The sequence below is a fragment of the Acinonyx jubatus genome, chromosome A1 (genome assembly GCF_027475565.1).
Source record: "Acinonyx jubatus isolate Ajub_Pintada_27869175 chromosome A1, VMU_Ajub_asm_v1.0, whole genome shotgun sequence".
Classification (NCBI taxonomy): Eukaryota; Metazoa; Chordata; class Mammalia; order Carnivora; family Felidae; genus Acinonyx; species Acinonyx jubatus.
The window spans coordinates 125014691-125041809 of NC_069380.1; the positions used below are offsets into that span (position 1 = coordinate 125014691).

Here is a 27119-nt window from a genome sequence, read left to right on the forward strand (position 1 = left end):
GGCGCCTGGGTGGCTCAGTTGGTTGAGCGGCCGAACGGCCGACTTCGGCTCAGGTCATGATCTCACGGTCCGTGAGTTCGAGCCCTGCGTCGGGCTCTGTGCTAACAGCTCGGAGCCTGGAACCTGTTTCAGATTCTGTGTCTCCCTCTCTCTGACCCTCCCCCGTTCATGCTCTGTCTCTCTCTGTCTCAAAAATAAATAAACGTTAACAAAAAAATTTAAAACTGGAAACAATGAAAATGGTATTAGATGTAACTATTTCTGTGTCTAGGCTAAGAACATAGAGTAATACTATTTTGTTGATAAAATCATAATACAACAACTCAATCTGGCTATAAATGCTTTTCATTTCTCTCTTCATTGCTATTTTAAAGCATTGACAGAAAACATTCTAAAATTATCTTGATTGAAATTTTTTTTTGCTGGAAGTTGTGAGAGCTCTAGTGATAGGAAGGCTTTCAAAGTATTTTTAGACATTTTATGTAATATAAAAGAGCTATTGTCTTCTATTAAGTATAAACTATGCCCTTTAGAAGATGTATCTTAGTATATGTGCTGCCAAAGTGAGCGCTAGAAGATGTGTCTCAAGTTTTAAACTGTTGACTTAAGCAATTAGATGCTGACGTTAGGAGTCATTTGTTTCTTAACTCATTTATTTAATAAATATCAGTTGAACTCCTTTTCTGCACTAGCTGTTAATGGTGTTCTCTAGGAATATAAAGACGAAAAGACCCAACCCCCGCCCACCATTTAACCAGGTAGGAAGACACACAGTTCCCTCTAAGTTAGGCTATCATGCTCTACCCGGGAATGGATTCATTAATAGGGAAGTACAGAGGAAGGAGTGATTAAGGAAAAGACATCGTCCCTGACTACGCCACAGGCATCACGGAGGAGGTGATAAGCAATGGAAATTATTGCCCGTGTGTACTCGTATCGCTTCCACCTGTTGCATTCAAAGCATTGCGTTTCACTTGAAAATTATTAGCCTCATTGTCAAAAGTCGTGTTGAAATCTAATTAATAAAATCACTCACACTTGGCCAGATAGAAGTTCTTCTCTTTATCTCTCCTCACAACGGCTAGTACTCTCTTCTCTTTTATAGCAGGAACTCACTAAGTGCTGGTGCTTAATATGGTGGTAGATATTGGCAGATTTTTTTATTATGCTATGTAATAAATATAAAACTAATATGTTTTGTTATGCTATGAAATAAACACGCAATTAATATGTTCTTAATTTATAGGTGTCTGGATGGCAGATCGTTCAACCTTCTCTTTCTTGAGTTGTCTACTCTGCCATTATCTTCCACTCATTTCTGCTTCATTTTGTGATTCATTTATAGAAAGGGAAGTGGAGTCAAGTAAAATCCCCCCCGACATCGTGCAAGTATACATTAATGATTGTACTGTAAAAAACATCACATACAACAAAAACGATCTTCAAAGACTCCGTTTACTCAACCTCTCCTCTAATTGTATCAGGACTTTGCCAAATGATGTTCTTTCACATCTGAAAAAGAAATGCCTGAAAGAGCTTCCAAGATTGCTTCTTAACTCTACCCTACAAGGAATTACGCTGGTCTGCACCTGTGAATTCATTAAGGGCCACACCACACTACTAAACACTGCTTGTGCAGAAATGTTGAAAAGCTGTGGAAATACTTCAGTGGCCGTTTCTATAGGACTTTCCCTTCTTTTACTGTTGTTGATCTGTGGAATTGGGTGTGTTTGGCACTGGAAACACCATAACCCAGTGCAATTTACCTTACCAAGGTTTTTGCAGAGGAGAAGCAGCAGGAGAAAAGACTATGCTAAAACGCTCTCAGATCCCCTCACTATCAACTCAAGGCATAAAATCTCAGTTCAGACCCAAGACTATACATCTTCTGGAAGAGGGGTTAACATGTATGACAACTATGAAAATGTGGAAGTCGGTCCTCCCAGAGCTAAAGAAGAAACTGATAAGGAACTATATGAGAACACTCGGCCCACCAATTTCGAGGAGCACATCTATGGAAATGAGACATCATCTCAATATTACAACTTCCAGAAGCCTAGCACTTCTGAAGTCTCTCAAGATGAAGACATATATATTCTTCCAGATTCATAACTTTTCAAAACACTGGGTTCAGTTATTAGAGGATAAATATTCACTGGGACTTTTATTGTACTTATGCCATTGTTAATCCTGTTCTTCGAGTGAAACTCAATGATCTTTTGTCTGTCTCCACCCTTCTGAACCTTCTCTCTGTATATCACTGTGGGTTAATCCCAGGGATCCCCTTTACCCTCATTTTGCTAGATTAATTCTACATTGTGTTATATTGATTCTTCCTTCTGTTACCTATTATCTTTTTCTTTTATTTCTCTCTCTACCATCTTTTCTGGCTCAAGATTGCTGTCAGTCTCCTAACAAGTCTTTCTGGCTCTAGTGTCTACACATTCACCCATGATGTTGCCAGATTTATCTTCAGAAAATATTTCCAATGCTGCATCACTCCTTTGCTGGAACCTCTTAGTGTCTCCTCTTTGCAAACGACATGCTATTTATAATTTTTTTTAATTTTTAAAATGTTTTTAATTTATTTTTGAGAGAGAGAGACAGAGTACAAGTGGGAGAGGGGCAGAGGGAGAGGGAGACAGAATCCACAAAGCAGGCTCCAGGCTCTGAGCTGTCAGCACAAAGTCCGACACGGGGCTCAAACCCATGAAGCACGACATCATGACCTGAGCCGAAGTCAGATGCTCAACCAACTGAGCCACCCAGGCGCCCCAATGTACTATTTATAATCTAACTCTAGGACTTATGATTTCCCACAGTTGGTTCCAGTTTACTTTTCCAGTGACTCCTACTAATTTCTCACTTGTCTGCTTTCCTCATAATCATATGAGAATTGCCAGACCCATCCCTCCTCCATGGCTTTGTTGGTCTGCCCCCTTTCAAGCCTGCCTCGTATGGTAACTTCTTCCACATGTCTTCTGAGTTATTCCAAACCTGCCTTTACCTTTTTCTTTTCTTATTTCCTATAGATTTTTCTGCCTGTTTAAGTCTCTGGGAATTCAAACATATGAATGTTTTCTATGGCATTTTACTATTTAATGTCATATGAGAATGTCTTAAATTCCTTGCTAAGTAATAAGGAAGTGCCTCATATTCCTATTTTAACTCCAGTGCCTAGACCATTATATGAGGCAATCAGTATTGTTCAATTGACAAGAATTAAGGTGTGTATTTTGCTCAGCAGTTTGGAGAAAAATCTAATAAATTCATTCATTCAAGAAATATTTTTCAAGTATCATCTATGTACTTTTACTCGGCACATGGAAGGGGTAAAACGTATAAGGAAAGACATGGGTCTTGAATGCATATTGTCTAGTAGGAAAGAAAAGACAATAAATAAACAAATATGCACTTCTTAAGCTGTAGTATCTTATCCCTGAAGTCTTCCTTTGATATGCTGTCCTGAATTGATCAGGCTGAGACTCTGCAAGCTGTATTTTTCCTTTGCCAAGTGGACCCATATAGGGCTCTGTTCAAAGGGAGCATCGTGGAAGACTGGTAGACGATTGGAACCAAAAGGGACTTACTCTTTCTCCTTGGGGCCCTGGCAGGTACCATTGCCATGTAATTTACTCCAGCATCACCAGTTCTTTGCACTTTCTAGTTTCTTCCAGCATTCCCAGAATCAGCTCAATTGCACACTGTCAGAGGTAACAAGCTCACCTTAGAATCTGAGAGGCAGCTCTTCAGAGCCTCCTCTGGAGGAGACAGATGAGACCCTCTGAGCTTCAAGTCCAAGCCCGAGGCATGGGTGCTCTCTCCTGCAGTCACTGTCTTTGTGGCACCTCAGTGTCCTCTTTATATCCTTCCAGTCAACTAATACCTTTTTGCTAATTCTCTGTATTAAATTCTCCCTCTTAAACCGGTAAGCTTTCTGTTTCCCAGGGTGGACCCCAGTATATAAATAAAAATGCTTTGAAGAAAAAAAAAACTTTTGTTTTTGAGAGCAATAGGGTTGGGTAGGGAAGAATTTTAATGGAATGGTCAAAAGAGGCCTCTCTGAAGACACACTTAAGATGGGACTTAAGGGTGAAAGGAGTTATCTGTGAAAGTGTGAGATGGGTAGGGGTGTGAAAAGCTTTTGAATTTAATTTAGACAGGGGTGGCTACAGTGCAGATAAAGCCATTGACATAGCTACCTTAATCTTTGGAGGAACTGCCACAGGACTTACTGATGGACTCAGTATGTATGTTTGGTAGGGAAGGGTTAAGATTGGGGATTGTAACAGAGAAGTCTAGAAGAACCACCTTATTTCTGGCTGGAGCAGCAGGGGCGATATAAAGCATTTCAGTGAGATGAGGAAGACTTACAGTGGAAACTGTTTTGGAGGCTGTGTCAGGAATGACTTGGGCTCCCAGTAACAGAAAAGCTGACTACATTGACTTAGGCATGTACACCTTCATTTATTTCAAATAATATGGACACTGAAGTGAGGCCCTTGAAGGCTAGTGTATTAGGCTAACAGTACCATTAGAAATCCATGTTCTTTCTCTATTTTCTCTCTGCCATCCTTAGTGCTGTAACTTTCATCCTCATTTGTATTAGCTCATGATCACCAAATGATTGTGGAACGTGCAAGCCTTACATTTGTGTTCTGGTCCTGAAGGATAAAAGGAAAAGACCACATCAGGAGATACCTATTTATATGTCATTGACCAGAATGGTGTTACATGCATACATGGATACCACCAGGTATGAGTGGAGGAGAAATTGAATTTTGACCTTAGGAAAGGAGCCAAGGGAAAAAGAAAGTTGTAAATAGAATGTAAGTCAGTCAACCTACTACCAAAGGGGAAAAATCAATTTTGGACCTGTTTATTCTGACATGTCCTGAGACCCAAGTAAAAATCCCCAATTTGCAGTTGTATATACACATTTGAATTTTGGAGGAGAGCTCCTAAGTGGATATGTACATTCGAGAGCCATCAGGAAGCATTTAGGTGGTATCTAGAGGAACAGGGATTTATGTGATGACCTGGAGCAAAGAGTAGAGAACCAATAGAAAAAGGGATGCAATGCAGAAGTCCCCCTCAAACTGCAGTATTCTGATGTTAGGTCAATGAGGGGAATATAGCAAAGAAGCCTGAGAAAGAATGGCCAGTGAGGAGGGTAGTAAATTCTTAATGATTTTTTTTTAAATTTTTTTTAACGTTTATTTATTTTTGAGACAGAGAGAGACAGAGCATGAATGGGGGAGGGGCAGAGAGAGAGGGAGACACAGAATCGGAAGCAGGCTCCAGGCTCGGAGCCATCAGCCCAGAGTCTGATGCGGGGCTCGAACTCAGGGACCGCGAGATCGTGACCTGAGTCAAAGTCCGACGCTTAACCGACTGAGCCACCCAGGGGCCCCTCTTAACGATTTTTAAGAATGGTGGTTGATACTGTGAAATATATATGTTGACACATCCATTACAGGTCATTTTCCAGAGATAGGATGAATATTTGATACTTGTTTATTCTCTTTGGCCAGAAAATATAGTAAAAGGACTGTGTAGAAGTATTTAGACCGTGATCTTTCACCACTTCTTGTCTTGACTACTTTTTAAAAATTAATTTTAAGTTCTTTATCAATTGAAAATCTCTTCCTACTTTTCTTACTAGCAGGTTTTGGTGGGGGTGGGCAAAGGGAACAAAGGAGATTGTCATTCACCTTCTCTTTTTACAATACATACTCTTCTTCATCCCTTCTCTGGTTTTGAGTCCCTCTTCTCTTTTTCCTTCTTTCATTTCCCATTCCTCCCTCACTTCTCCACCTCACCCTCCCCCACACACCCTCTTTCTTCTCTCTCCGTCTCTCTCTTTGTGTCTGTCTCCTTCGTATTTTTATCTGCTTCTTGCATCCTTTATTATAATATTTCTCCATCTTCCTAAAATCTGAAAAGTAAAAATGTCCTTGAGAGGTAAAGATAGTAAAATCTTTCTGCATCTATTGAGAGCAGCAGTTTGTATTTGTGTTTTATTATTAGAAAAGTGACCACATGTACCACAATTAAAGGAGGAGAGATGTCAGGGGTGAGGGAAAGGAGACAGTAGCATCAAATATAATGAGTGTAGTTTTCCTGTATACTCCCAGAAATGCAGGCAAGTTCATATCCTGTGACATGCAGCTAATCTCTGTGAGACACCATGGACAACATCCAGCAACAATGAACACCTGGCTTCTTCAGATTGCTCTCAGCCTTCAGCTTGAAACATTCACCTAAGTCTGCATTATACATCAATATAAAAGTAATAAGAATATACCCCAATAATGAGGTAGAGTAATATACCCCAATCTATTATTGGTCTCCACAGCAAAGGGGCCATTACTTAACCCACTGAAAACCTTGCTTTACAACATCTCAAGCCTTGTCATACTTTATGAATTTTCATCATTGAGTGACAAGCTATTGAACAATATTAAAATGATATTTTGACTTATGTTTTGCTTTTTCTGTTTGGGGGACGATAAACATGTCAGAAAATCACTTTGGCTGTTTTTGTTACTGTTAAGAAATGAGTATCTCAGACCAGAACAAGGGGGAAAAAAAGAGATACCGCTTCTATTTTTGAAGTTCTGAGAGTCATTGGCCATAGGTTGTTTTGTACTAGATTATAATCATCAGCTTTCTTTGCTCTGGAGTCAAGAATGGGAAGCTTCCAGGTAGCAGGAGACTCCTAAAAGACATCAGAGGACTGTTGTTTGTATTTTAAGGATACTATTTCAGGAAACTAAGCTCTTCTGGTCAAGAAGTGAGTGAAATATGGTCACTTAATCAGGTATTGGCATCAAGAGTGATGCTCACCTCATAGAAATTTTTGGAAGAGTTTGAACAGAACTGATATTTCTTCTCTAAGTGTTTGTATCAGCCAGACTATTTGAGGCTGGAATTTTCTATATGAGAATTTTCTAAATTCAACTTCTTTAATTGATATAGTAGTATTAAGTTATCCTTGAATGGACTCTGGTAGTTTCATCTTGTAAGTTGTTGAGTTTATTATTTTTAAGTTATTCATAACATTTCCTTATTATCTTTTTAATATCTACATATGACAATATCACCTCTCTCATTCTTGATATTGTCTTCTCTCTCTTTTCAAATGGTTTTATTGATTTTCTTTATTGTTTGTAGGTTTCCTTTTTCATTGATTGCTGCTCTTTATTATATTTTTTTCTGCTTAATTAGCTTTACTTAGCTTATCTCCTTCTAGTTTCTTAAAGTGGAAGCTGAAGTCATTGGTTTGAGTCCTTTCTTCCTTCTCTGTATAGATGTTTAAGACTACACATTTTTCTGAAAGTGCTGCTTTAATTGCATCTTACACATTTTGACATGTTTTTATTTCTATTTAGAAAAAATACTTTCTAATTTCCCTTTTTATTATTTTGGACCTTGGGTTATTTAGAAGTTTGTTATTTAATTTACAAATGTTTGAGAATTTTCCTTATTTTTTTACTGATTTATAATTTAAATTCACTGTGGTTAGAGAACATATTTAATATGTTTTAAATTCTTTTAGATTTGAAATTTGTTGTGCAGACTAAAATAGGGTTTATCTTGGTAAGTGTTTTATGTGAACTGGAAAACAGTGTATATTCTGCTATTGGGTGTAGTATGCTATAAATGGCATTTAGTGCCAATTAGTTCAAGGTGCTTGACAGTATGGTTCAAGTCCTTTACATTCTGTTTTTATTGAGATACAATTTACATGCCATAAATTTTATCTTTTTAAAGCACACAATTTAGTGGTTTTTAGTATATTCACAAAGTTGTGCAAATTTCATCACTGTCTAATTCCAGAACATTTTCATCATTCCCCAAAGAAATTCCCTTGGCAGTCACTCCCCATTTTCATTTCTTTCATCTCTTAGTTCAGCCTACTATTAACATAAATATCACAGATTGGTGGTTTAAAAAAAACATTTATTTCTCACAGTTCTAAACTCTGTGAAGTCCCAAGATCAAGGTGTCACCAAATTCAGTGTCTGGTTAGAGCTCACTTCCTAGCTCTTAGATTGCCATGTTTTCATCGTGTCCTTACATGGTGGCAGGTGGAGGGATCTCCCTGAGATCTCTTTTATAAGGGCACTAATCCTTTTTATGACCTAATTACCTCCCAAAGTCCTACTTCCAAATACCATTACATTAGGTGTTAGGTTTAAACATATGAATTGGGGAGGACACAAATATTCAGTCATATCACCTGGCAACCACTATTCTTTGTGTCTGTATAGATTTGACTATTCTAGTCATATAAATATAATCATATAATATGTGCTCTTTCATGACTGACATCTTTCACTTAATATAGTATTTTAGCATATATCAGTATTTCACTCCTCTTTATGGTTGAATAATATTACATTGTAGGTATGACCATGTTACATTTGTTTATCCAGTCATCAGTTGATGGGCATTTGTGTCAACTCCTCTACACTCTTACTCATTTTTTTTTGTCTACTTACTAAGAGATGACAGTTAAATTTTCTGATTATAGCTGTGGATTTTATCTGTTTCTCCTTATACTTTTATCTTTTTTATAGCTTTTGCCTTACGTATTTTAAAGTTCTATTATTTGGTGAAGAAACATTAAGTATCATTATGTCCTCTTGATTATTTGACCCCTTTGTCATTATCCAATCACAGCCTTTATACTTGGCAATAATCTTTGCTCTGAAATATCCTTCATCTGATACTAGTATAGCCATTTCAACTTTCTTTTAATTAGTGGTAGCATGGTATATCTTGTTCACCCATTTACTTTTAACCTGTTTGTGCCTTTATATTTATAGTGCATTATTTTGTAGGCAGCATAGAGTTAGGTCTTGCTTTCATATCCAATCTGACAATCTCTGCTTTCATTTGGGTTATTTGTACCACTTACATCTAATGTGATTATTATTATGGCTTTAAATATGACATCTTACTGTTTACTTTCTATTTGTTCCAACTGTTTCTTATTTTCTTTTTTCCTCTCATTCTTCCTTCTTTTGGAATAATTGCTTATTAAAGCTAATTTCATTTTATTCCCTTTTTGGCTTATTAGTTCTAACCCTGTGGGGACATTAGTGGTTGTATTAGAATTTATATTACATGTTTAGCTGTCATAGTCCACATTCAAATTATATGTCACTTCATGTATAGTATAAGAGCCTTACAAAAGTAAACTTCCATTGTTTTCCCCTAAGCCTTTGTGCTGAATTTCTCATACATTTTACCTCTATATATGTTATAAACTTATATTTGTTATCAATACATTGATCTTATTTTTGTTTAAGCAGTCAATTATCTTTTTTTTCAAATTTTAAATATTTTTTTAATTTATTTTTTGAGAGAGAGGCACACACAGAGTATGAGTGGGGGAAGGTCAGAGAGAGAGGGAGATACAGAATCTGAAGCGGGTTCCAGATTCTGAGCTGTTAGCACAGAATTTGACACGGGGCTTGAACTCACAAACGGTGAAATCAGACCTCAGCTGAAGTCAGATGCTTAACTAACTGAGCCACCCAGATGCCCCCAGTCAATTATCTTTTAAATAAATTTAAATTATGAAAGTCTTTTCTATTTACCCACCTAGTTAACATTGTTGTCATTTCTTCTTCTAGATCATTATTTCCATATGATATCATTTTCCTTCTGTTTGAAGGACTTTTACCAATTCCCATACTGAAAGGCTGCTGATGCTGAATTCTTTCATAATTTACATATCTGAAGAAATTTTGATTTCATCTCATTTTTGAAATATGTTTTTGCTGGGTATAGAATTCTAGGTTGACAGTAAAGGTATTGTTTCATTGTCTTCTGGACTGTATTTTTGTCTAACAAGAAGTTCAGTTTTATTCTGATCACTGATCTTCTGTATATAATGTTTCCTTTTCTCCTTGCTGCTTCTAAAATTTTTGTCTTTCTCGGTGTTTTTCAGAAATTTGATTACAGTATACTTTGGTATGGCTTTTTTCATATTTTTGTGCTTGGGTTGTTCTGAAGCTTCTCAGATTTATGGTTTTATAGTTTTCATCAAATTTGAAAGTTTTTTTATTATTATTTCTACTGGGTTTTTTTTTATCCCTACTCCCTCTCTCTCCATTGGAAAGTACACTATGTGTATACTAGGCTTTTTTGATAGGCTGAGAATGAAGTAATTGCAGAATATCCAGATTATAGGGTTTAGCAAATGGTTACAAAGTAAGGATTATAGCTCAGAAATGAGATCAGGGATGAAACAAAGATTTGGGATATATCTGAATAGAGGTGGTAGATGAAACTCCACAAGTTTTTTGATTCCTTTGAATGATAATGATATAAAAAGTAGACAGAGTGGTCTGCCCTTATATCCTGGTTGTATGTAGATGATTGGCTACTAGTAAATACATTGATAATTGCACACACCCTCACTATGGAAGTGTATTTATTTACATTATCAGTAGCCAGTCCTCAAACTGCCTAATTTGGGGATGCTATATTCTCTCATCCTTGACTGCTGTTCCCTAGATATTCATTTTGTGAACTTCTCATTTCATTTAGCTCTCTGATCAAATGACACCTACTGAGAGCTGACAAACCAATCTGAAGCAGCCCCCACTATTACTCTCTGAACTTTTTAACCCTGTTTTACTTTCTGTCATAGCACTTATAACCACCTGGCAAATGTTAGTGGTATGATTTTAATCTGTTCTCTCTACCTAGAATCTAAGCTCCATGAAAGCAGAAATATTTCTGTCTTCCTGCTTGATCACCAGTACTTCACTTATAGGATATGCTTCGTTATGTGTACTAACCAAATTAGTGATTTTTTTTCTTTATGACTAACACTTGTAGTGAAATTACTGAACTATTTTGGAAAATATCATAATGGGAAGAGTTACATATATTATTTTGAGCATTGCTAACATGCAAAGATATAGTAGGAAAGATGTTTATATAAATTAAATGCCATAGGATTTCTTTGACATTTTAATACAAGCAAGCTTTGTGATTCCCCCCAGCCATTGGAGCCAGGTGGTGCCACATCAGATAGAATGAGAACAGAGAAGACCAGGGCTTCAGCCATTGGCGAGGCTGGAACAATGGGCCTCATGAAGAAGTTGGGAAAGAAAGATATCATGAAAGGGATCTTATGCCTGTTTCCGCATTTTTAACTGCTATTCTAAGCTGCAGTAACTAGTTGGTTTTCAAAATTCAGAGAGTGGTAAGTCCAGTATCCACTTTTTCGTTCTTACCTTACATGATCACTTTGCAGCATGGTAGTCTTACTCCTTATTCTTTTCTTAGTCTCCTTTGTAGTTTCCTTCTCTCTTGTATACTCAGTGTAGTATGGTGATTCTCCATGACTCTTTCCTTGGCTCCCATCTTCTTTTCCTAACACTTTCTCTAAGGGATGTAGCTGTTTTATATATGAACTCTCTTGCCCTGATGCCTTTTGGAAGCATTTGACCCACATAGTGTACTACCTAATGCTTATTTCTGTCCATTGTCCTTCAGATGTCCAACATCTGAAATTTTGCATAGACTAAACTGACAGTTGGGGTTAGGGCTTGGGTGTCACTCAGAAATAGAGACATAATTAGTGATGGAATAAAAGAAGGCTCAGGTGTGAAGGGAGGGTATCCGTTGCACAGGTTCCTTGCTAATAATTTCAAAAGCTGACAGTTGAAAATGTCCCAGTGTCAAAAAAAAAAAAATTAGCCTCAAAGTATCATGATATCAGTGTACCATGTACTGAGTATCTGCTTCTTCAATGTCTGGCTCAAATAATCCCCAGTTACTAAAGCCTAGTGGTGTAACATTTGGAAAACAGCATGCCTTGCCTTTGCCTTTGCCTTTGCCTTTGCCTTTGCCTTTGCCTTTGCCTTTGCCTTTTCCAAGTGATCAGCTCTGAAATAAAACACTGTGTGTATAGCACAGCAAGAAGGGGTCCAGGCCTGCTAGGCATCATGCTAATGGACTGGTCTGATAACTATAAGTTTCATGGCTCAGTAGTGCTACTTATTTAATTTACTTCCACATTTTTGTTTGTTATTTATTTTTAAGTCTTCTTAGGATAGCTACTTTGAGCTGGACCTAAAAATCAGTGTTTAATGGACTAGATCATAAAAAAAAAAATACTCCATAGCCCAGAGATTTTAGAATTTGTCCACCTCGAGTGATCTATGTACTGATGTCCATGTGAAATATAAGAAGATTTCCAATATATCTTGAATAAAAGCACCTTCCAGTAGATGTTTGTAGTTGTATAGAAAGGAAGTTGTGGAACATCAAGGTCATGAAATAATTTATAACAAGTAACTTTAATGGTCTGAGTAGGGCAAAGTGATTTCAGACCTATAACAAATATTTATCAAGTATCCATGATGTATCAAAACTGGGGAGAGCCTTGGAAATTCAGCAGTGGCATTGGTGGATGGAGGGGGAGGGGCAGACATGCCTGTGCATTCAGTGGGCTTGCACAGTATAAGGCAGTTGCAAGCCAGTCACACTGGCTACTAAAATGTATGCTGACAGTGGTATGACAGGGAAGCACATTTAAGTATAATGAAAGACTAACTAGGCTTAGGGTTAAGAAAGCTTTCTTGCAGAAAGTGACATCTAACCAGAGTCCTAAAGGACCAACGGGAGATAGTCAGGCAAAGAGGCTAAGGGAATGATGTTGCAAAAAAAGGGGACAGTATGTGAGGACCCGCAGCATAAGGTATGTTCAAGAACTTGAAAGAAGAAAAATACTGCTTAAACAATTGTAAATGGGGAAGAGCAGGAAGATGTTAGTTCCTGTGAGCAAAGGTCAGATGATACAGGGCTTTATGTGACAACTTGAAGACTGTGGACCTTATCCTAACAATACCCATAATATGCCATTTTGGGAGACAGAAATGCCATTGGTTTTCCCCCAAACCATTGAGTATGCCAAGAATTTCCAGGCTGCAGCAGAATATGGGAAGCACAGATTCTGAGGTTCAGGGTATAGGATTTGATTTCAAGTAGCACATGTCTATGACTTACAGAATTAGCAGTGCTCTCCATAGCACTTAAATTATGAAGGCTCCCCTACCTTTTAATTTAAATTCAGCTCCTGCCATTTTGCATTTTGTGATTCTCCCAATAGAGAAGGGAATTAAGCAAATGAGAGAGGCTCAAACAAAGGGAAGCACAGAAGATAGTAAATTGCCAGATGCAATCAAGGCTGGCGAAGGTGTGACTGCGGCTATTGACCTATGCCGTTGCCATGGAAACCAAAGCTCTGTGGTCCTGGAGTGCTTTTCCTTTCTAAGGACAGATCGGTTTTAGAGAATAGTTAAGACTGCAAATTACTGAAGTTGGATCGTCTACTGCCACGTGTATCCTAAATTCTTTTCAGTGACAGAGAATGGCTAGCTGGGTCTGAGGCGAACTCCCCAAAAGCGTAGGGGCAGAGGTTAAAGCTCAGTGAAGGTCAGAGTTTCGCTGTTGTCTCAGGCCCACCTCCCTAGCTCCATGCTCTGCTAGACTGACATATTAATTGCGATACTCAGAATTTAGGAGGAGGGTTTTACATATTATGATTTTTTTAAATAATCCTATTAGGAGATTTGAAACCCATCAAGCCAAATACACACAAATGTACTCTCTGCTTTTCTTCCTAGGTGTTTGTGAGGAGACTGTAGTCCTTTATAAGATTTTTTTTAATCGGGGCGCCTGAGTGGCTTAGTCAGTTAAGTGTCCGACTTCAGCTCAGGTCGTGATCTCACGGTTTGTGGGTTCGAGCCCTGCGTTGGGCTCTGTGCTGACAGCTCTGAGCCTAGAGCCTACTTCGGATTCTGTGTCTCCCTCTCTCTCTGCTCCTACCCCACTCATGCTCTGTCTCTTTGTCTCTCTCTCTCAAAAATAAATACACATTAAAAAAATTTTTTAAAAAGATTTTTTTTAAATTAATGTGGGGTTTTTTTTTGGGGGGGGAAGGGGCAGAGAGAGGGAGAGAGAGAATCACAAGCAGGCTCTACACTGTCATTGTAGAGCTGGATGTGGGGCTTGATCTCATGAACTGAGAGATCATGACCTGAGCTGAAAGCCAGAGTCAGATGCTTTACCAACTGAGCCACCCAAGTGCCCCAAGAGACTGTAGTCCTTCCTAAATTCTTGGCATTGGAGTGTCCTCTGAGCCCCAAGCACCATAATAACACTGTGTGTGAATTATGTTTAATTCACCAGTAATCCTATCACATAGGTTCTGTTTTTATCCCCATTTTATAGTAGAAGATTGAGATTTAGGGAAGTTAAAATCTGATGAAATTTCTTAGTGTTAATTTAAAAAAATATGGAGGCATTGTTTGAACCCAGTCATTGGGATGCCAGAGACTTGCTCAGGTTTTTTTTTGTTTGTTTGTTTGTTTTTTTAATTATACTGTCTTTGATAAATCATAGTATCCTCTGTCTTAGCATCATGGAATTTCAAATCTGGGAGATAACTTGGAAGTCATCTAAACTGACTTCCTCAGTTTGAAGGTGAGAACAGTGAGCCCCAGAAAGTTTCTATGATTTCCCCAAGTTTATACAGTGAATTAATGACTAGCCGGGACCAGAACTCTGGGCTTTTCAACATATCTTGCTGCCTTTCTTACTGACTGAAAATGTGACCTTTGTGGGTTTTTTTCTAAGTTTATTTATTAAGAGAGAGAGAGTGAGATAGAGGGCAGAGAGAGTGGAGAGAAAGAGAATTCTGCACATTAATCAGAGCCTGATGCAAGGCTTTAACTCACAAACTGTGAGATCATGAACTGAGCTGAAATCAAGAGTTGGACGTTTAACTGACTTGAGCCACCCAGGCAACCCTTGTTTGTTTTTTAATCCAAGTCTTCCTCAAAGCAACCTTTTAAGTCTCCTTTCTTAAGACCTTTCCTTTTCTCTGTTCTATTTTAGCTGAGTATTCTCTTCTCTACATCTAGAAATGGTTCTGGTTTTTCCCAGTGTGAAACAAAGATAGTCCTAAAAGAGCAGAATAAACAGATTTCTTAAAGTGTGGGGCTCTTGTGTCCGGAACTATATAAGGAGGGCTATCAGTCAGGAGCAGAGTGGTGCACAACATGTCGTCTTGTGGTCATTATTTCCTAAAACGTGCTCTTTTGTTATCTTGTCTCATCTGGCAGAATTTGTCTAGACTATATACACGTTTAACTCAATTATCTGATAAGAGAAAAACATGACCAGCGGAAAAGAAGCATTCTTGGTCAGGGGAAGGGGGAGGGGGGGAAGTAGGGAAATGTCTGTGGCAATTGCACTGCAGCAGAATGGAGAGCATGTTTGAGGGAACAGCTAATGACAAAGTAAATATCCACTCTGGCCTGATATGGCCATTTTCAGTCTCTTTGTTCCAGGAGACTTCAAGGACAATATTGCGACGTACCTGAGCAAGGGAAAAATCTGACATGGCATTTAGGGGCACATGTCCTTTTAAAATCAAAAGATGCAAAAGCAAAGCAATTGCTACTTTTTAATTTGCTAGGTCAACTAATAAAGTCTTCGAACAAGAGTTTGGGAGAAGCCTGGAAAAGAGGAGAGGGAAAATTTAGCAAAGGACCGAAGAGATGCGCAAGAAAGGGAAGGCTCAGTAGAGTTATATAATCCCCTTGGTGGTAATCAAAAGAAAGAAAGCTCTGTGCAAAGTTGAAAAGCAGACATCTATAAAGGCAAGGCCAGGAACAGAGTTGTGGATTAGAGCTGCTGAGAGACAGCTGGGGGCTCAGTCCTGTTTGTTGAGCAAGCGAACTGGCAACTGGCTGCCTAAACTGCATTGCCATTTTGGACACTCTGCAGATGTTCCCCTTAGCTCTACATCATGATGCATCTGTTGTTTCTATTATTTCTAATGCATCATGCAGGTCTGTGGAAGGGTAAACATGCCTTAATTTTACCAATGGAACATTATAATATAGTATTAAACGAAACCAGAGGGGAAGTGGAATGTTGTTCATTTAAGAATCATTTTCATTTCCTCTTTTAATTGGCTGTGTTACTTAATATAACAATACCTTCTTCACCCACATGTGTTGGAAAATAAAGCTGTGAGGCTTAATTTAGGAAGAAGCTCTCCAACTGCACTTAATGGAAAACAAAAAGAAAACTGTAACCAAGATTATTTTTAACATGTGGATTGAGATCTTACTCTTGCCCCCTTTTCAAAGGCCAGCTTAAATCCCAGGTCATTTAAGAAGCCTTCTTTAATACCAGGAGTCCAAGATGTCCTAGTCATTTGCTCATTTCCTTCGTCTCTCTGCCTACCCATACCTTTATTCACCTAGCCATCCATTCATCCAGCAAATATTTTTTGAGGGCCTATTAGTTGTTAGGCATTATGATAGGGACTGAGGGAGTCAGTGCTGAATAAAAACATACAATGCCTGCAGTCTAGATGAAATACCAAGATAAAAAAATCATGCAGACAAACGTGTAATTAAAAACATAAATAAATGTTCTGAAGGAAAGAAACATGGTGATATTAAAGCTTATAAGAGAAGATCTTGAACTTATTCAGGCAGTCAGGGCAGACTACTTACCCTGGATAACTAATGTACTAATTACATAAGCAGAATTTACCTAGAAAGAAAACAAGAATTAATGACCGCCTTTCTGTAAAAGAGGCCCATTATTATAGAACATTATCATTTGTGTTGGCTTGTTTGTTTAAAAGAAAGGGCAAAATCTCAAATTGCTTTGAAGGGTTTATAAACTGCTATTTAAAATAATTGGAAAGGAACATAAATATGTTGGTTGAGAAAACTCCACAGAGATTAGCTTTCTTTACACAGGTCTGGCACAAACTTAAATATTTCTTGGCAGTGTCCTAGAGTGGAAGAAATAAATGCTAAAACATACAGCAGACCTATAGTTGTATTGAAGTTCTAATGAATATTAGTTGTGTGGCCTTGCAAAGTGGTAATAATAACGCTGAAAGGTTATTATGAAAACTGAAAGAAATAATATGCAAAAATGCCTCCAACATTAAGGTTATTTAATACCTCACATGTATGTAAAACATTAATCTGCTGAATTACTTGTCTCGGTTACCTTACCTACTTATTTTTGTTGGGCTTTTCCCTATTAAAGACTAAGTTTTATGATTTTTTTCAAAGACTTTGTACTTTGAAATATTTTTCTCAATGAAATCAGTGTAATTTATTCTCTAATAACTCCCCTTGAAATTTCCAACAATCATGCACTTTTAACTACCAACCACAACTGATCAGCATTATTACACCTGAATTTATTATATTTTCAAATTTAAAAAAAACAGTTTCCTGCACCGTTTTTTTTTTAATTCAAAATAGCTACCTCCCAAGTGAACATTGAAGCAATTTTTGTCCAAATTCCTTTTCAGGAAAATCAAGGGTAAGAATGCTGAGCCAAGAGCAAGGTTCAAGGAGGTTGGGCTGGAGACAGATGAGGTATGTACCCCATCCCACTCCCAATAGTCCTGAGAGTCCCAATGCACTAAGAAGATATAGCTAACTCCCTGATTTCAACATGAAATGTTGATGAAAACGTGTATATATATATATATATATATATATATATATATATATATATATCTGTATACATAAAATCAAAACCATATTCTTTGTTGTTTCCAAGGTTTCCATTGATTCTACCATTAAGTTACTGACTCAAATGTGTGGTATGATTCTATTGTTACAGTGGGATCTCATCTTCTGAAAGTCATCAGACTTATTTTTCGATGAGCTTTAAAACAGAGGGTATTAACATAGCACAGTTAAGTCCATATTTCTGCCTTAAAGTCATCAGCGTTCTGTACACCTTGATTTCTGTCCTTGGCTGCTACATTTTACAAGCTGCCCTCTATAGAGCATTATGTAGTGCCTTGAGAAATTCTCACAGTGGATGCAGAAGTAATATCTAAGGGGAAAAATGTCCATAAAAATTATATCCACTCCCTTTAGGCCATGGCATATTCCTGTAAGTTACCCTCTTTTCAATTACCAAGATAGTAGATAAAGCCTGGAGTTACTTTCCTCACTTTAAACTGCTACTTGAGTGTGTGCACTTGCCTAGGAGTAAGGATTGTTGCCCAGGTCAAGGTGATTTATGGGAATCAAAAATCCCCATTACACATACCTCCTGCCTTTCATAGCATTTAAAACTCACACCACTGCAGAGTTTTCCCCTGTTTTACAATCTCTAGAATTACTTTATTTAGATGTACAAAGATATACAAAAATGTATACAATTCTTGTATGATGTGATCTTCAACCATTCCACTTCTTAACACTTTCAAGAGTTAATGTTTCACATAAGTGACAGGGATTTGGAGAAGAGCCACTACACATTTAATCAACCAATTAACTGCTTTATTTTAAGACAAATGGTAGCTGAGTCCAGAGGTTCAGGGAACTGACTGGGTTTAGGGGGACGATACCAAGCAAGCTTAGATAACGTTCTCTAAAAAGATTCTCTTGAGGAAATAACGCCAAATTGTCTTCATATTGCTTCTGTGTTCTTCCCTCCTGGTTGTCGATTATCCTTTTTAATCTCTGACTTTCATCTCTATGTCTGCTTAATTCACAGCATCTCTCATGGCCTTCCAGGCATTAGTGTATGCAATACCTCAGCACAATATTAAACTGAGGATACAGATATGTAAAAGGCAATTCTCTACCCCAGAGGAGTTTACATTCTGCTTAACCTTATAACCACCTTTTCCTTTCAAATCATGAACTAATATTGCCACCCACGTGTTAACTTGCATTATTATGCCTGCAACCCTTTGAAACCCAATACCATTCTATGTTCAACATGCATTCCTTTATTAAAAATAATAGTTTCCATATGCCAGTGACCCTTCTAGACTGTAGAGACACAAAGATGACCTCACAGGACTCATAGACTATTGTGAAAGCCACATAAATAAGCCAACAGTTTTCATACAATGTGGTAAGTGCTATCTTTATTTTTTTTCAATATATGAAGTTTATTGTCAAATTGGTTTCCATACAACACCCAGTGCTCATCCCAAAAGGTGCCCTCCTCAATACCCATCACCCACCCTCCTCTCCCTCCCACCCCCCATCAACCCTCAGTTTATTCTCAGTTTTTAAGATCTCTTATACTTTGGCTCTCTTCCACTCTAAGCTCTTTTTTTTTTTCCTTCCCCTCACCCATGGGTTTCTGGTAAGTTTCTCAGGATCCACATAAGAGTGAAACCATATGGTATCTGTCTTTCTCTGTATGACTTATTTCACTTAGCATCACACTCTCCAGCTCCATCCATGTTGCTACAAAGGGCCATATTTCATTCTTTCTCATTGCCACATAGTACTCCACTGTGTATATAAACTACAATTTCTTTATCCATTCATCAGTTGATGGACATTTAGGCTCTTTCCATAATTTGGCTATTGTTGAGAGTGCTGCTATAAACATTGGGCTACAAGTGCCCCTATGCATCAGTACTCCTGTATCCCTGGGTAAATTCCTAGCAGTGCTATTGCTGGGTCATAGGGTAGGTCTATTTTTAATTTTTTGAGGAACCTCCACACTGTTTTCCAGAGTGGCTGCACCAATTTGCATTCCCACCAACAGTGCAAGAGGGTTCCCGTTTCTCCACATCCTCTCCAGCATCTATACTCTCCTGATTTGTTCATTGTGGCCACTCTGACTGGCGTGAGGTGATATCTGAGTGTGGTTTTGATTTGTATTTCCCTGAAGAGGAGCGACGTGGAGCATTTTTCATGTGCCTGTTGGCCATCCGGATGTCCTCTTTAGAGAAGTGTCTATTCATGTTTTCTGCCCATTTCTTCCCTGGGTTATTTGTTTTTCGGGTGTGGAGTTTGGTGAGTTCTTTATAGATTTTGGATACTAGCCCTTTATCCGATATGTCATTTGCAAATGTCTTTTCCCATTCCGTTGGTTGCCTTTTAGTTTTGTTGGTTGTTTCCTTTGCTGTGCAGAAGTTTTTTATCTTCATAAGGTCCCAGTAGTTCATTTTTGCTTTTAATTCGCTTGCCTTTGGGGATGTGTCAAGTAAGACATTGCTACGGCTGAGGTCAGAGAGGTCTTTTCCTGCTGTCTCCTCTAGGGTTTTGATGGTTTCCTGTCTCACATTCAGGTCCTTTATCCATTTGGAGTTTATTTTTGTGAATGGTATGAGAAAGTGGTCTAGTTTCAATCTTCTGCATGTTGCTGTCCAGTTCTCCCAGGACCATTTGTTAAAGAGACTGTCTTTTTTCCATTGTATATTCTTTCCTGCTTTGTCAAAGATTAGTTGGACATACTTTTGTGGGTCTAGTTCTGGAGTTTCTATTCTATTCCATTGGTCTATGTGTCTGTTTTTGTGCCAATACCATGCTGTCTTGATGATTACAGCTTTGTAGTAGAGGCTAAAGTCTGGGATTGTGATCCCTCCTGCTTTGGTCTTCTTCAAAATTACTTTGGCTATTCGGGGCCTTTTGTGGTTCCATATGAGTTTTAGGATTGCTTGTTCTAGTTTCGAGAAGAATGCTGGTACAATTTTGATTGGGATTGCATTGAATGTGTAGATAGCTTTGGGTAGTATTGACATTTTGACAATATGTATTCTTCCAATCCATGAGCATGGAATGTTTTTCCATTTCTTTATATCTTCTTCAATTTCCTTCATAAGCTTTATGTAGTTTTCAGCATACAGATCTTTTACATCTTTGGTTAGATTTATCCCTAGGTATTTTATGCTTCTTGGTGCAATTGTGAATGGGATCAGTTTCTTTATTTGTCTTTCTGTTGCTTCATTATTAGTGTATAAGAATGCAACTGATTTCTGTACATTGATTTTGTATCCTGCAACTTTGCTAAATTCATGGATCAGTTCTAGCAGACTTCTGGTGGAGTCTATCGGATTTTCCATGTGTCATATCATGTCATCTGCAAAAAGTGAAAGCTTAACTTCCTCTTTGCCAATTTTGATGCCTTTGATTTCCTTTTGTTGTCTGATTGCTGATGCTAGCACTTCCAACACTATGTTAAACAACAGCGGTGAGAGTGGACATCCCTGTCATGTTCCTGATCTCAGGGAAAAAGCTCTCAGTTTCTCCCCATTGAAGATGATAGCTGTGGGCTTTTCATAAATGGCTTTGATGATCTTTAAGTATGTTCGTTCTATCCTGACTTTCTCAAGGGTTTTTATTAAGAAAGGGTGCTGAATTTTGTCAAAGGCCTTTTCTGCATCGATTGACAGGATCATATAGTTCTTCTCTTTTCTTTTATTAATGTGATGTCTCACGTTGATTGATTTGTGAATGTTGAACCAGCCCTGCATCCCAGGAATGAATCCCACTTGATCATGGTGCATAATTCCTTTTATATGCTGTTGAATTCGATTTGCTAGTATCTTATTGAGAATTTTTGCATCCATATTCATCAGGGATATTGGCCTGTCATTCTCTTTTTTTACTGGGTCTCTGTCTGGTTTAGGAATCAAAGTCATATTGGCTTCATAGAATGAGTCTGGAAGTTTTCCTTCCCTTTCTATTTTTTGGAATAGCTTGAGAAGGATAGGTATTATCTCTGCTTTAAACGTCTGGTAGAACTCCCCTGGGAAGCCATCTGGTCCTGGACTCTTATTTGTTGGGAGATTTTTGATGACTGATTCAATTTCTTTGCTGGTTATGGGGTCTGTTCAAGCTTTCTATTTCCTCCTGATTGAGTTTTGGAAGCATGTGGGTGTTTAGGAATTTGTCCATTTCTTCCAGGTTGTCCAGTTTGTTGGCATATAATTTTTCATAGTATTCCCTGATAATAGCTTGTATCTCTGAGGGATTGGTTGTAATAATTCCATTTTCATTCATGATTTTATCTCTTTGGGTCATCTCTCTTTTCTTTTTGAGAAGCCTGGCTAGAGGCTTATCAATTTTGTTTATTTTTTCAAAAAACCAACTCTTGGTTTCGTTGATCTGCTCTACAGTTTTTTTAGAATCTATATTGTTTATTTCTGCTCTGATCTTTATTATTTCTCTTCTTCTGCTGGATTTAGGCTGTCTTTGCTGTTCTGCTTCTATTTCCTTTAGATGTGCTGTTAGATTTGGTATTTGGGATTTTTCTTGTTTCTTGAGATAGGCCTGGATTGCAATGTATTTTCTTCTCAGGACTGCCTTCGCTGCATCCCAAAGCGTTTGGATTGTTGTATTTTCATTTTCATTTGTTTCCATATATTTTTTAATTTCTTCTCGAATTTCCTGGTTGACCCATTCATTCTTTAGTAGGGTGTTCTTTAACCTCCATGCTTTTGGAGGTTTTCCAGAATTTTTCCTGTGGTTGATTTCAAGCTTCATAGCATTGTGGTCTGAAAGTATGCATGGTATGATTTCAATTCTTGTATACTTATGAAAGGCTGTTTTGTGACCCAGTATGTGATCTATCTTGGAGAATGTTCCATGTGCACTCGAGAAGAAAGTATATTCTGTTGCTTTGGGATGCAGAGTTTTAAATATATCTGTCCAGTCCATCTGATCCAATGTGTCATTCAGGGCCCTTGTTTCTTTATTGACCATGTGTCTCGATGATCTATCCATTTCTGTAAGTGGAGTGTTAAAGTCCCCTGCAATTACCACATTCTTATCAATAAGGTTGCTTATGTTTGTGGGTAATTGTTTTATATATTTCGGGGCTCCTATATTCGGCACATAGACATTTATAATTGTTAGCTCTTCCTGATGGATAGACCCTGTGATTATTATATAATGCCCTTCTTCATCTCTTGTTACAGCCTTTAATTTAAAGTCTCGTTTGTCTGATAGAAACAGCATCTCCAGCTTTCTTTTGACTTCCAGTGGCATGATAAATAGTTCTCCATCCCCTCACTCTCAATGAAGGTGTCCTCAGGTCTAAAATGAGTCTCTTGTCGACAGCAAATAGATGGGTCTTGTTTTTTATCCATTCTGATACCCTATGTCTTTTGGTTGGCACATTTAGTCCGTTTACATTCAGTGTTATTATAGAAAGATGTGGGTTTAGAGTCATTGTGATGTCCGTAGGTGTCATGCTTGTAGCAATGTCTCTGGTACTTTGTCTCACAGGATCCCCCTTAGGATCTCTTGGAGGGCTGGTTTAGTGGTGACGAATTCCTTCAGTTTTTGTTTGTTTGGGAAGACCTTTATCTCTCCTTCTCCTCTAAATGACAGACTTGCTGGATAAAGGATTCTCGACTGCATATGTTTTCTGTTCATCACATTGAAGATCTCCTGCCATTCCTTTCTGGCCTGCCAAGTTTCAGTAGAGATTGGTCACGAGTCTTATAGGTCTCCCTTTATATGTTAGAGCACGTTTATCTCTAGCTGCTTTCAGAATTTTCTCTTTATCCTTGTATTTTGCCAGTTTCACTATGATATGTCGTGCGGAAGGTCGATTCAAGTTACGTCTGAAGGGAGTTCTCTGTGCCTCTTGGATTTCAATGCCTTTTTCCTTCCCCAGATCAGGGAAGTTCTCAGCTATGATTTCTTCAGGTACACCCTCAGCACCTTTCCCTCTCTCTTCCTCCTCTGGAATACCAATTATGCGTAGATTATTTCTCTTTAGTGCATCACTTAGTTCTCTAATTTTCCCCTCATATTCCTGGATTTTTTTATCTCTCTTTTTCTTAGATTCTTCTTTTTCCATAATTTTATCTTCTAGTTCACCTATTCTCTCCTCTGCCTCTTCAATCCGAGCCGTAGTGTTTTCCATTTTATTTTTCAACTCATTGATAGCATTTTTTAGCTCCTCCTGGCTGTTCCTTAGTCCCTTGATCTCTGTAGCAAGAGATTCTCTTTTGTCCTTTATACTGTTTTCAAGCCCAGCGATTAATTTTATGACTATTATTCTAAATTCACTTTGTATTATATTGTTGAAATCCTTTTTGATCAGTTTGTTAGCTGTCGTTATTTCCTGGACATTTTTCTGAGGGGAATTCTTCCGTTTTGTCATTTTGGATAGTCCCTGGAGTGGTGTGGGACTGCGGGGCACTTCCCCTGTGCTGTCTTGAATAACTTGCGTTGGTGGGCGGGGCCGCAGTCAGACCTGATGTCTTCTCCCAGCCCACAGCTGGGGCCACAGTCAGACTGGTGTGTGCCTTCTCTTCCCCTCTCCTAGGGGCGGGATTCACTGTGGGGTGGCGTGGCCCGTCTGGGCTACTTGCACACTGCCAGACTTGTGGTGCTGGGGATCTGGGGTATTAGCTGGGGTGGATCGGCAAGGTGCACAGGGGCGGGAGGGGCAGGCTCGGCTCACTTTTCCCTCGGAGATCTGCTTTGGGAGGGTCCCTGCGGCAGCGGGAGGGAGTCAGACCCGCCAGAGGGATGGATCCACAGAAGCACAGTGTTGGGTGTTTGCGTGGTACAAGCAAGTTCCCTGGCAGGAACTGGTTCCCTTTGGGATTTTGGCTGGGGGATGGGCGAGGGAGATGGTGCTGGTGAGCGCCTTTGTTCCCCACCCACCTGAGCTCTGTCATCTGGGGCTCAACAACTCTCACTCCCGTTGTCCTCCAGCCCCCCAACTCTCCGAGCAGAGCTGTTAGCTTATAACCTTCCAGATGTCAAGTCCCTTTTGCTGTCGGAACACACTCTGTCCGGCCCCTCCGCTTTTGCAAGCTAGACTCGGGGCTCTGCTTGGCCGGTGGGCTGCCCCTCCGCCCTGGCTCCTTCCCGCCAGTCTGTGTAGCGCGCACCGCCTCGCCGCCCTTCCTATCCTCTTCCGTGGGCCTCTCGTTTGCGCTTGGCTCCAGAGACTCCGTTCTGCTAATCTTCTGGCAGTTTTCTGTGTTATTTAGGCAGGTGTAGTTGGAATCTAAGTGATCAGAAGGACACACGGTGGGCCCAGCGTCCTCCTACGCCGCCATCTTCCCAGGATCCCCTAAGTGCTATCTTTAATAGAAGAACAAGTTCATAGCTATGTGAACAGAGATCAGGGAGTCTAAATCTGCCTGAGGGTAAAGTGTGTCTTCAGGAAGAAATTCATGTTGCACTAAGATAAACTAAGATTGGAAGATAACACAAGGCTTCTTTGCTGTGGAAGTTTCTGGAATAATTGAACACAAAACATGTATGTCTTAAAATGAGAGACAATCTGGGTGTCATCACTGTGGGGACCGTGTAAAGCATCATGAGAAAACAAGAAGCAGCATGATAAATCCTGAACAACCAGACATCAGAGTGGGTTTTGATGCTTAGAAAACCCAAAAAGTGGGAGAGAGCCCCAAGAAAGAGAGATGGAAAGCTTATAACATAAACATACATGCACACTTTTTTTCCAGTACTTTGTAGAAAATATATATATGAGTATAAATAGGCATTACAAATAGAGGAAATTTAATAAGGGGATTGGTTGCAAAAGTGTTGCAGAACTGTGGGAACAAAAAGGAGTGGGTAATTTTACTCAAAAGGTAAGTAACTGCAGGAATCCATTCCCTTTCCTACTATAGAGAGAACCAAAGCAAAATGGTGCAGATTAGAGCCCACAATTACCATGCCCCCAAGACTGCTACTTGGGAAATCAAGCTGTGTGAGTAGGAATCCAGGAAGCTATGCTCATCAGCCACTGTTACTGCTGCCATCTTACTGGAAGAGGTACCATCAGAGGGCATCCCATCTCCCCATCCTACTTCCCCATCTAAGAAAAAGCCAATTGACAGGGGAGTTTGGGAGTTTGTAAAATATGTATACCGGTTTCCATTTCCAGTCCTGAAGGTCCCAGTGTACTAAGAAGATCTAGCTAACTCCCTAGTTTCAACATGTGTTGGTGAAAAATTGTGTATGTAAATCTATATATATAAACTCAAAACCATATTCTTTGTTGTTTCCAAGGTTCCACTGATTCTACTGTTAAGTCATTGACTTAAATGTGTGGTATAGAAGAGAATGTAGAAAAATGATTGTGAGGTCAACAGATAATAGACGCTATTTGGCAACCACATGTCCTGACTTGGGAATCTCTCACCCTTGAATTCCTTCTTCCTCCCCATCGCCAGGTCTCCACCAACAAACAATATGGAGGACACAAACATACTTGTTTTCATTTTCTTCCCCATTACCAACATACGTAGTAATGTTTACTCTCAGGAAATAGGAAATTTTTCTAACTATGTGCTAGAAATAAATGAGGAAAAATACAAACAAATAGGAGAGATACAGGTTCAGTAGTGAACCTTTAAAAACAAGCAGAGAAGGCTAGTCGTAATTATCTCAGAAAAATAATAGTCTCCTCCATTCCCAATCTGTCCTTTACCAACACAAAGATAAGAACATCCACTTATTTTATACATTTATGCTTTCCTTTTAATATTTTTAGGTTAGCCTATCTGCTAACTCCCACTGTTACAGATATAAGTAGAAACTAAGTTGTATTTTTACAACCAACAGTTTCTGATAATGAAATGTGACAAAGCTAACTCCAATAATCAGCTATTCATGTTGTTCAAATATGCTCTATTGTATATATTTGGATAGAAAAATAAAAGGCATCCATTTCAAAAGGAGATTAAATAGCTAAAGATTAGAGAACAATGACAACTAGAAAACTCAATTGAAGAGCAAAAATAGATACATAGCCAAAGAAAGAAGTTTGGATTTTCAATTCAATTTATGAAAAAGTTCTGTTTTTTAATAAAAAAAATTTTTGATCTTTAAAAGATTAATATAAAAATGAAAAAGGAGTTAAAGTAAAGCAGTAAAAAAAAAGTATGCTTTTGCTTTTACATTTATTTCCCCTTTGTATAACATTTAATTTTTAAAGGTGCCACAAACTGGTGGTCAACAACTATACAGTATTCTTTAGTGTATATTTTAAGTGGTAATTAGATATCACTTGGCTGAAAATATAGGATGAAAAATAAGAGATGCCAGGACTTAAGCATATAAAGCAAAATTCACATCCTTCAATTAATTTTCAAAGTTATAAAAACCTCCTGTAATTGCTAGATATTTGGGGCAATTTTCATGGCATGGTCTCTTAATAAATGTATTTAAGGGGTAGGAAGGATTTCACCATAATCTTATCTCTAAGGTGATTTCACCTAATAATAGAGTCTTGCAGACCTTTTCCCTAGTTGTTTCCTTTTGCTAAATTGTTTTCCCTGTAATATCCATTAGATG

General features: G+C 38.5%; 2 protein-coding genes across 3 annotated transcripts in view; both read left to right on the plus strand.

The window, feature by feature from the left end:
* GAPT (GRB2 binding adaptor protein, transmembrane) overlaps positions 1-10893 on the plus strand; it is a 32277-nt gene extending 21384 nt beyond the window's left edge. For both annotated transcript variants that reach the window (XM_027041593.2, XM_027041583.2), the window contains exon 2: positions 1247-10893. In XM_027041593.2, the coding sequence (XP_026897394.1) occupies positions 1255-2112 (858 nt within the window). In that variant the 5' untranslated portion in view covers positions 1247-1254 and the 3' untranslated portion in view covers positions 2113-10893. The remainder of the gene's footprint in view (positions 1-1246) is intronic.
* RAB3C (RAB3C, member RAS oncogene family) overlaps positions 1-27119 on the plus strand; it is a 368220-nt gene that overhangs the window by 21382 nt on the left and 319719 nt on the right. Inside the window, exon 2 of the mRNA XM_053223209.1 lies at positions 17387-17453. The gene's annotated coding sequence lies outside the window, so the exon portion shown is untranslated. The remainder of the gene's footprint in view (positions 1-17386; positions 17454-27119) is intronic.